This window comes from Notothenia rossii (assembly GCF_949606895.1).
Source record: "Notothenia rossii genome assembly, chromosome: 6".
NCBI lineage: Eukaryota > Metazoa > Chordata > Actinopteri > Perciformes > Nototheniidae > Notothenia > Notothenia rossii.
In genome coordinates, this window is record NC_136909.1 from 47,300,421 (window position 1) to 47,311,074 (window position 10,654).

The 10,654-nt window shown below is 39.0% G+C and overlaps 2 protein-coding genes and 1 long non-coding RNA gene across 3 annotated transcripts; 1 reads left to right on the forward strand and 2 right to left on the reverse strand.

Moving 5' to 3' along the window:
• Positions 1-201: 201 nt before the first annotated feature.
• LOC307044988 (uncharacterized protein) lies at positions 202-5,442 on the forward strand. Its single transcript, XM_079690446.1, has 8 exons — positions 202-1,037; positions 1,359-1,419; positions 2,353-3,029; positions 3,135-3,180; positions 3,907-3,998; positions 4,147-4,257; positions 4,383-4,656; positions 5,123-5,442. Exons 2-8 carry the CDS (start codon positions 1,378-1,380, stop codon positions 5,318-5,320), a joined length of 1,440 nt encoding a protein of 479 aa, XP_079546572.1. The 5' UTR covers positions 202-1,037; positions 1,359-1,377; the 3' UTR covers positions 5,321-5,442.
• Positions 5,019-6,458, reverse strand: LOC307044989. Its single transcript, XR_013809760.1, has 3 exons — positions 6,287-6,458; positions 6,016-6,142; positions 5,019-5,877 (listed from the first exon to the last, which is right to left on the reverse strand). It is a non-coding gene; the product is annotated as an uncharacterized lncRNA (long non-coding RNA).
• A 47-nt stretch (positions 6,459-6,505) lies between these two features.
• LOC307044604 (uncharacterized protein) lies at positions 6,506-10,172 on the reverse strand (the record flags this gene model as incomplete). Its single annotated transcript, XM_079689915.1, has 11 exons — positions 9,699-10,172; positions 8,739-8,964; positions 8,563-8,638; positions 8,136-8,416; positions 7,995-8,033; positions 7,827-7,900; positions 7,637-7,717; positions 7,134-7,339; positions 6,957-7,056; positions 6,713-6,875; positions 6,506-6,616 (listed from the first exon to the last, which is right to left on the reverse strand). The coding sequence occupies exons 2-11, from the start codon at positions 8,784-8,786 to the stop codon at positions 6,506-6,508; spliced, it is 1,179 nt and encodes a 392-aa protein (XP_079546041.1). The 5' UTR covers positions 8,787-8,964; positions 9,699-10,172.
• Positions 10,173-10,654: the final 482 nt, after the last annotated feature.

Sequence of the window (10,654 nt, forward strand, 5' to 3'; positions counted from 1 at the left end):
AATGAGATAATGGAACATTTGCATATTTAAACATGCTATTTAAGAAGACTTGTAATATAAAGAACAATTGCCTTATTGTAAGTCATTAACTGGAGAAATCTCTAGCTGATACCTTTAAGTTAAACAAATTACCCTATTCACCTGGGGTGTCTCGCCTTAAATATGACTTAGGCCATTAGTTTAAGAAGGTGACGGTATGCTTTTAAAAAAGGTTTAATGAGATGAGTAGCTGAGTAGCAGTGCATAGCGGATCGAGATGTGCCACCAGCTGCTGGATCTGACTTGCCAGCTGGCAAACTTTGCTGCCGATGGAGGAGTGGAAGCTCTCATGACGCTCTGACAATGATTGTACTCCCTGGCAGACAGCGGTAAATTATTCATCTTGCTGGTTAAGACCATAGACTGTATATATAAATGGACGTATGTGTCTGCGACGTCACCCATAGGTTTCTGCAGAGTTGCTGTGAAGCCCTTAGTAAGCAGAGACAGCCACTGCCGTCTAGACTGTGACGTCAGAGTCTAACCTGCGCCGCGGTTTTGGTCCGGCCTCCTCTATGGCGTTATATTTGTGCCTCTATCCTGAGCACGCAATGAAACATGTTGAGCATAGAAAATGCTATTGAGCGCGCACTTGAACACTTTTGAGCACAGATAAATATATTTTCTCTCATAAAACTCCTGCTCCGTGCGCAGGCAGACCGCTGCACGCGCTCTCTCTCCCTCGCTCGCTCGACCTCTCCAGCCTGTGCGAGCTCAACTTTGCCTGCGCGCGCTCAACTTTGCCTGCGCGCGCTCAACTTTGCCTGCGCGCGCTCGCTCAAATTGTCACAGCGTTACAAATGTGCCACAAAACCAACCAATCGGAGAACTCGAGAAGGTCAATTCTGATTGGCTGGCCGTCTCCAATCATATCTGAGATGAGAGAAGAGAGGGATTTTCATCTTCTGTTGCCATCAGGCTGTTGGCGTTCCTATTATCGTTGACATTTACAGGACATGACAGACTCGAACGAAGAGATTACTACGCCACAGTGTCAGGTGAGTTATACATTTCTGGTTTTCTGATATCACGTTATTGTTTGTAATACCTTTGACGAAACCTTTTATCCGATCGTTTCAGATAAGGGTGAGTTTGCTAGCCGGCAACATAGCTATATGTTCTTTATATAAAAAATAAAAAGATGACTGATTATAGTAGATTTGTTCTTGTAATTATTGACTCATATTTCAGAAATGCTTTTTATTTTTCTGTATTATAGGGCTGTAGGATTAACATTAGCCTATATGTCTTCTTATCTTGAGACATCGGCTGTTGTGTGAGTAACTAAAGTTTGACTCATCCTTCTCTATCAATCCCAGCTGGCCACAACATCCGACAATGTCGAATGAACAGCAACAAAATGTCACAGCAAGGCCACATGTAAGTCGTTTTTGATTTGGTTGTCTCCTGGGACCCAGCCCATTGAAAATGTCCTCTGTAGTGGACATTTTGTTAACACGCATCTCCTTTTACTCTTTTGAGCTACTCTATCAATCCCTGATGTACTGTACAGAGGACATCCTGGTCTTTCCAGTGATGTGTCATTGGTTAAAATTGCATGCTGGGAAGTCCCTCTTTCTTTTCATCCAAAATGGCTGGCATACCAAAAACAAAATGTTATAGAATCAGGAGGAGAAGTCAAATATTGTTGAATAATTGTAATTTTTACCATGAAAATCATATATATTCTTGTTTATTAACATGTGAGGAACTATATAATTAGTTCTGAAAGCAATTAAATAATTCAAGTTTTCAAATAACAGCCCTTTTATAAATGTCCATTCTAGTGGACGTCAGGACCATCTTCATGGACTTAATGACTCAATATTGTTGCAGGAGACGGAACTGAAGCAGACTTTTTCTGTACCAGATAGTTCAGGGAGATTCAGATTTTGAGCTCTCAGATGATGAGAGAGAGAGGCTTCATATTAATCTGCTGAAAGTGTTGCTTTGTGCTCATTGAAAATAAGATTTGGATGTTGAAATATAAAGCCTCTGGTGCACAAATACTGAGAATTGACTTTACAGTGAACTAGGAGGCATCGTGTTGCAGTTAAACTTGTGAAATGAAACATATTTGCATATTTATAGGTTCTGACATTTTTAAGGAGGGAGGAGTAGATGTAATTTTAAGGAGATAATTTAACTTGTTTTGTGGATAAACTTTATCAAACTAATTATTATTTGATATTATATAAGGGGTAAATGTAACGTTATTACTAGCTTCCACATCTCATAGCTCGTTATCAGTCACCTATATGACTAACAACGAGTCCCTCTTCTTAACTAATCTGAGCTCTGTCTGTCCAACAGGACGTATTGAGACAGCAGTTGATGGAAAGACTTCTCACCAAACTGCAATCAGCCTTGAACCAGCAACCACTAAATGTGGATTATTTGGAGTTCCTGACTCGCCATGAGCTGATTATGTTTGAATCGTTCCATGAGCAGATAGGAGGTGTATCAGAGATTACAGAAGCAATACGAAACCTACATCATGTTGTCCGGTTGGAAATTAACGCAAGGTCTATGCCCATTGTAGAACAGGAAACAGAAGTTGCTCCAGGTTCTGGTCAACCCAAAATTGTGATAGAGAGAGAAAAACTAACACATTTGCTGAACACACATCTGCCAGTCTCCTGCATTGCAAAATGCCTCTGCGTTTCAAGAAGAACGGTTTACAGGAGAATGCAAGAATTTGGCTTGTCTATAAGAGGATCATACAGCACAATGACTGACCAAGAACTTGACAACGTAATTTTAGGTTTTAAAAGTCAGATGCCAAATGCTGGTTATCGAATGGTTCAAGGCCATTTGGTTTCAATGGGCCTCCGTGTTCAGTGGTGGAGAATGATGGCCTCTATGCATCGGGTTGATGCTGCTGGGATCTTCAGACGGATCACAGAACTAGGGTGTGTTGTGCGAAGAAGTTATTCCGTGCGAGGCCCTCTCTCCCTGGTCCACATTGACACAAATCATAAACTGATAAGGTAGAGTAAAATATCCTGTTTATGCAATTACCTACACAGTGAATGTTGGGAGTATATAATAAGAACAACCTTAGTTATATAGTAACCTTTTTCCCTTTTGAACAGGTACAATATTGTGGTCTTTGGTGGAGTGGATGGCTACTCAAGGAAGGTAATTAATGTGTTCTTGCTTATTATTGTTAAAGAAATGCAGCTTAAAGTACAAAGCCTCTTGTGACCAGCAGTTATACTTCTGAAATAACACTTATTTGCATATTTATAGATTATGTTATACACATCTTAAAACATGTCTAGGGGGGGAATCATCAATTTTATTAGCTTGATGCAGATTGTTTTGATTGTATAATTAGAGCTTAAAATGCATATTGTATGAAGATCTCAACATCCACACGACGACATAGCTGACCTATGCATGGAATCATAATCTGCTGCTTAAGACATGTAGTTCTTATCGTTAGTTTGATCAAAAAGTGTATATTTTTTCTCCTGCTCCTTGGAATAATTATTGAGCTAGAAGGTAATGATTCCTGTTTAGATCCAATTATTATTATCCAATCTGGTTATACTTTTTTAATACAAAGCATCTTAAGGGAGCAATAATGTATTGCCTTAAAGAAAAAAATATATCTGAGGAAGCTGTAATAAATCAAGCTGCATTTTAGTATGTAAAATATACCAAGTTGATATTTTTGAAAATTACCTATATAATAATTGAAATACCAAATCCTGTTGATGGTTCTGTTGAAATGAAATGAAACTATGTGTAAAGATTTAGGACGTGCCGATCTTTCTTTTATGGTATAATACAACACTAAAAGCTCTAAGGCTAGCCATAGCTGAAAGCAGATGTAAATGATTTCATCTGGTTTCTATGCAGATCATGTACTTGGATGCTGCAACAAATAACAGAGCATCAACTGCATACTCATTCTTCCTGAGATCAACCCAGCTTCATGGCTTACCATCAAGGTATTTTGCCCTGACAAAACAAAAAGTGGATGTTTTTTTACACAAATATACTAGTTACAATATCTTTCATTTCATCTACTGAAGTTAAAGTAAACCTTGTTAAATTAATTATTCAATTATTTATTATTAAAATGTATTTTGATCTTAGGGTAAGGGCGGATCAGGGAGTCGAAAACGTGGACATCGCACAATACATGTTTGCCACACGGGGCACAGGAAGAGCCAGCTTTATCTCTGGAAAGAGTGTCCACAATCAGAGGTTAGTTGTGTTTTTGTCTTGAAATGTTGACTGTATAATTATTAGTAACTGTAGCAGTTTGGTTGTTCAATGAAAGCACAAATAGCTGTATAAATCCAAGTAAATCAATTAAAATGCAATTCTAGGATAGAGCGACTTTGGCGTGAGGTCTGGGTTGCAGTTAGCAGCAAGTACCATGATGTTCTTCACTCTCTGGAGGAAGATGGTCTGCTTGATATCTCTGATGTGGTTCACCTCTTTGGTGTGCACTACATCTTTGTCCCTCGACTTCGAGCAGACCTTGACGCCTTTATCCAAGGATGGAATAATCATCCTCTAAGGACAGAGGGAGGTCTCACTCCTGAACAGCTGTGGTGTATGGGACATCTACAAGATCTAGACGAAGGGGAGAGACTTGAGGTAACAGTTATAGAGTTCCCATTAAATATATTTAAAAAAACAATTGAGTTGTAGGCAGATATATCTAGTTTTGAGACATAATAGACATCAATGCCAATTGGACAATGGAGCATGAAAGCCAAACATTTTTTTTTAAATATTTATTTCTAAACAACATGGTTAAAAGGTCTGAATCAATGTGAGCTTCTGTCTTCAATTGTGCATAGATATGCTGTAATTCAATTTTTTTCCATCTACAAACCTTACAGTTCTGTTGCATTGAGTGATGAGAGGCATATCTGACAGATGTGTAACATTATTGGAAACAGCAACCTGTTCAATAACTAGTATTTCTAGAATAATACAACTTTGAGTAAACAAAATCACCTTTATGTAACATGTTTATTTTTAAAAATCACACGTTACATAAGTGTATGAAAATACATCATGTACTAAACGTATTTTAATTGTTTTCCTGGATCCTTAGGAACTTCAAGACCCAGGCATCAAATGGGAGAGTACCATACTGCAAGAAGACTCAAACGGGGCAGTTGTGGTTCCTGAAGTTGTGTGCCCCCTGGATGACGAAGACCTAGAAGAACTTCAGAGAACTGTTGATCCTCTGGAACATTCTCAGTCACATGGCCGTGACTTGTACACACGATTCTTGCAGTGTGTACAATGACAATTGAACGTGAACTCTTAAACTGACACATTAGCTGATTACAACAACCTTGTTTAACAGATATCTGTTGAGAATACACAGAGCCCAACCATTGGTCCTTATTTGCCTTTCTGCTTGTCTGATGTTTTGTTAAAAAACTTTGTAACAATGTATGCGTTCCCAACTAATAAAAGCATGACTTCATCAAACATTAACAAATATATTTAAACATATATACACTCAGCTCTTGCCTTAGTTTGAGTACAGCTAGTTGTTTTAAACTCTGTGGAATCCACCACCATATCTCACTGCTTCACCCATGATTCTTCTAAAGTCAGTGTAAGTGCTGAGATGCTTTACTGGAAAAGTCACAGTTTTAGTGCACCTACTCACAATTGGGTAACAAATTAAGTGATCTCCTAGCCGCTCCCTGCAGTCATGGTCAAATTTGCATGTTATTTTGAAATGTCTCTTTTCATCAGGGAGGATGGGGATGTGGGCCTGCCCTGTCATCCACTGGAGCACGTGTGGCACTGCAACAGGCTCCTTGTCACCAGCTGCACTGTCTGTCTCCCCATCTGTGACGGATGTATATTTTAAATAACACAAATTAAGAAAAGCAAATATCCAAGAACATTTATTAGGTATGTGCTCAGTACATTCAAATCAGTAAAGCATTCATTCATATGTGTACTGCATTCTACAGTATATCATACCTGACATTTCAACTTCCTGCAAGAAATCTTGCAGGAAGTTGATCACCTTCCTCTCAGTTCTCTCCTTAGACGTCCCTTTTTCGCTAAAACGTGGCTGGCAGTTCATCATCATGAAATCTGCATCAGGCTATAAAGAGAGTGAATGCAGATTTAGTTTAATATCTTGCAAGTGTTCAAACCAAAGCTATTAAGGCAATACAGAATGAAAAGTACAATACAAAAGAAGAATAGAGTCTAAAAATAAATAAATAGTGGCAGTTAAAATTCTTACTTTGGTGATCTTCCCTGGAACAAATAAGGAGTGACAAGCTTCAGGGTTTCTAGCCATCTGATCCACCAGGCCATACAGCTCCATGCCCTTTCTGAGTTGCTGCAGCATTGGAATCAGTCTTGTTGTGGAATGTAAGACAATTGCTCTTTGAAGAAAAGCAGAAAGAAATTACACACTGGTTTGAAAAATAAACACTGTAAAATTAATATTGTACAACTCTTATCGAATTATGCTGTGTTTATTGTCCAGTTTGAGCTGGCTTGTATATCCACAGCTGACAATTTCATCAGCCCACAACATCAGAGACTGCTCATCTGCAGAATCTTCGACCTGAGAATTTGCAACATTGAAATAAAGGACAGATTTACAATAGGTGTTAAAACATATATCTAATTCATATCTAACAATGCTCAACAGAGTACTCACCTTGCTGATGAGAAGACCGGATTCTATATCAGAAACATCCTCCTTTGAAAGTGAATGATTGTCCACCTCTCCTGTGCAGAGGAAGTTGTAGCACCACGCTCTCAGAAAGGCAGGAGGTGGGCCACCTTGTGCGATGCTTACTGACATTATTTCACCAATAGTTCTGTGTGCAAGGTAGAGAAAGTCTTTGTAAAAAACCTCCTTACATAAATGACAATGTGTACAAAAACAGTATGTTACCAACCTGAAGTTGTCATTATCAAGGTCTGTCAAAGAGTACTTAGGATTTTTCCCCTGGCTCCCAGTTCCTTCAAAGAATCTGTTTTCAATACCTGAAACCATGTCTTACAGAAAAAAAGCAAATAAGCAATGATCCTTTGGTTTTGTTTAATATCAAAACTAAACAGTTAAATGAACTTACCAGTCAAAAACTCTTTCCTTATTGCTCCAGTGTCAATGCCTGCCTCTCCTATGTAGACCACCTTAAGAGCACCGGCAGGAGATGCAGCTTTTTTTCGTTTCCACTGGAGAATGCCCCTGTCTGGAAGGCCGTCTCTGTCCACACACAGTTTGAACTCTGTTGTGTTGTCAACTTGGTGTTCAAGTAAGCGCAATACATCTTCCGTGCTTAAGGAAGAGGACAGAGAAAATATAAGACTATCCCAATTTTCCAAACATTTTGTATACATTATTGCCATATAACTGTCCTATTATTATGCTGAGCAATATTTGGGAAAGAAAGGGCTATCAAATGGCGTAATTAGAAAAGAGTGCACCATGTGCTATGTTTTGAATAGCCTGTTAAAATAATTTGAGAGCTAGCTTTTGGGGGAGACATTAAAGCATGTGGATTGCATGATGGTGCTCATTATTTATTCTGTATTTGATATAAACTCATGCAAAGGTCATCTTAATAAAACGTACCTTTTTGGTTTGCATACTGGAGGTTGAGCAGCTGTACTTGGACTATTGTTCTCTGATGCAGGAGTCCCTGTACATTCAAAGCTGCACAAACAATATGCAGTTTAAAACACTGAATATGTAGACATTCTACAGGTGGTACATCTATCAAATATAATGTTTATGATACAAAGAGCAGAATAAGACAGATCACCTCTCTCCACATAGACTAGCATGGACTGTGATTTCATCGTCTGGGAATTCTTTGGTGCAAATTGGACACACCACCTAAAGTTTGAAAGAAATATGCTCCAGGTTACAAACAGCTGAAACACTCAACTAAACTGATTGTGCAGTTTAGTTGTGTGCTGTTCTACTGTACCTTGCAAGCGTTCTCCACGATACACAATTCATCAGAGGACTGCAGATTAACAAAAAAGTGATTTATTTCAATAAACAATTTATATTTTCCTCGTCTTTTTCTAAAGGCAATTTACCAAATACAAAAAGAATTTGCTCTCACCTCATCAACAGTCTCATCAGAGGACAGTTTTCCACTGCATGTCCTAATGTGTACTGCAAGCATCTGCAAAGGCATCACTTCATGACATTGGAAACATGTCTTCTTTGGCATTTTTGCAAAGCAGTGCGAGTCAGGAGGCAGTGGAGCGGTGTGCAATGTCTCCTGAAGTGGTACTATGTAAAAAGTGGCTTTGCCACCTGCTGACATAGCTCGCAGAGCTTTGACAGAATACCCCTCTGCTTCTGGTGGAATGACAGTGAGCTTTCGTCTTCCACTGCCACCTTAATTGAGAGAAAGAGAGAGAACATGTTTTGTCATTCTGCCACCTCTAATGCTTACTACAAGTAATCAATACCTCAGAAGGGTTCATGCACACCAACAAGTAATACAGTAATATGAAAACTCAACAAAACAAAATCCCACAAACCTGTAGCCTTATGCAAGAGCCATCCTCCACATAGACCCTCCATTTTTGGAAATGTGTCAGCCAGGAGCCTTAAAATCTTGAGAGAGAGAGAGAGAAAAGCATTGATGGTGACAATACGCTGAAGTACAATAATTGACTTTAATGATAAGTTAAACAAATGAACTGACAAACGATACCTCTGTGTGATCACCATCTTCAGGAAGAGTCAGTGTTTGTCTTCCCATGCCTGCCTGGAGGAGTTCAAGCTCCTCAGTTGGCAACGGTGTGTGGGCGATATTTTTTGGCAACAGATAAAAATGTAAAGCAGTTGTTTTACTTGTTGTCTTAACAAGATGCTTGGTGGCAGTCAAACACCTCTTTTTACCACGACGGAAGTTTGGTTTGAAATATCCTGGAAAAGATCTGTGGAATAAATTATAGGTTTTATATTTATTTATAACAATCAAGTGTTGCACAAAAAATCTAAATAGTACATGTTGGCTATATATATTTTCCAATGCTATTACAAACCAAGTCTTGTTCAAGTCCAAGTTCATATTTTAATTTAATCATGTCAGCGATGTGACTACTGGACTTAAGAAAACAACATTGATTTTTTGAATTTTTTTAAGCAAAACGAAAATATAATGATGTGGTCAAGGTACAATGTTCTTTTATTTATGATACTAGAACACAGGGTTAAGAGTGCGTTTTTATCGCAGAGTGATGAAACGTATACCAATAGAATCTGTGGACTCTCAGCGTTCATATGACATCTAGTATGTGCAGATTGCATGAAAGATCGCTACCGTGAGTTATGTGCAAAGTGTCTCTCTCTCTCTCTCTATTAGGAACCGCAATAAACAACAGGCGTTGCTTCGCACAAGATCAATGGCGCGAAAATCACTGAATGTTCTATAAGGTAAATATTACCGGCTGGCGCAGATAGGTATAAATGGCAATTTATATTGACAATATTTGTCTAATACTAGCGCTAATATTAGGCTACGGTTTGTTAGCTGTTTGCTTAAACTATCCATATAGCTATGTTGCCGGCTAGCAAACTCGCCCTTATCTGAAACGATCGGATAAAAGGTTTCGTCAAAGGTATTACAAACAATAACGTGATATCAGAAAACTAGAAATGTATAACTCACCTGACACTGTGGCGTAGTAATCTCTTCGTTCGAGTCTGTCATGTCCTGTAAATGTCAACGATAATAGGAACGCCAACAGCCTGATGGCAACCGAAAATGAAAATCCCTCTCTTCTCTCATCTCAGATATGATTGGAGACGGCCAGCCAATCAGAATTGACCTTCTCGAGTTCTCCGATTGGTTGGTTTTGTGGCACATTTGTAACGCTGTGACAATTTGAGCGAGCGCGCGCAGGCAAAGTTGAGCGCGCGCAGGCAAAGTTGAGCGCGCACAGGCTGGAGAGGTCGAGCGAGCGAGGGAGAGAGAGCGCGTGCAGCGGTCTGCCTGCGCACGGAGCAGGAGTTTTATGAGAGAAAATATATTTCTCTGTGCTCAAAAGTGTTCAAGTGCGCGCTCAATAGCATTTTCTATGCTCAACATGTTTCATTGCGTGCTCAGGATAGAGGCACAAATATAACGCCATACTCCTCCGGCGTCTATCCTACCGGGCGCGTTTCAGAAGCATTTCAGAAGCGGAGCGTCTTGCCTGCCGACTCGCAGTTTTTGTTGATTTGGGCATATTTCCTGGACAGGCTACTTTGTACAGACAAAGTTAATAATAATTGTAAAGGCCACATGCCAGGGCAAAAAGGCCATTGAGGGAAACATTTGGATTTGGAGCTTACGAATAAATAACTTCACTTTCTATAAGAAAAACACAAGAATGACATGGAAAACAAATCACTTTTTTATTATCAATAATGTCAAACATTATATCATCATAGGCCTATGCCTCCTTAGTATTACCGTATATAAAATGAAATACTCTACTTCGAATAATTAGTGTTTGGTATTTTTTCCATCTACTACTTCTCCCATTCACAAATCCAAAATCAAATCAAAAAAATCTAAAATTCTATTAATATGGAACAAATATATTCCATTTCAGAGCAGTAGAAACAGCCTTCAAGGGTCAA

Bases quoted from the DNA above. Each gene is read 5' to 3' on its own strand.
- LOC307044988 (XM_079690446.1), top strand. From the start codon at position 1,378: ATGTCGAATGAACAGCAACAAAATGTCACAGCAAGGCCACAT. The intron at 3,999-4,146 runs GTATTTTGCCCT...TTTTGATCTTAG, and splicing joins CTTCATGGCTTACCATCAAG to GGTAAGGGCGGATCAGGGAG. The intron at 4,657-5,122 runs GTAACAGTTATA...CTGGATCCTTAG, and splicing joins ACGAAGGGGAGAGACTTGAG to GAACTTCAAGACCCAGGCAT.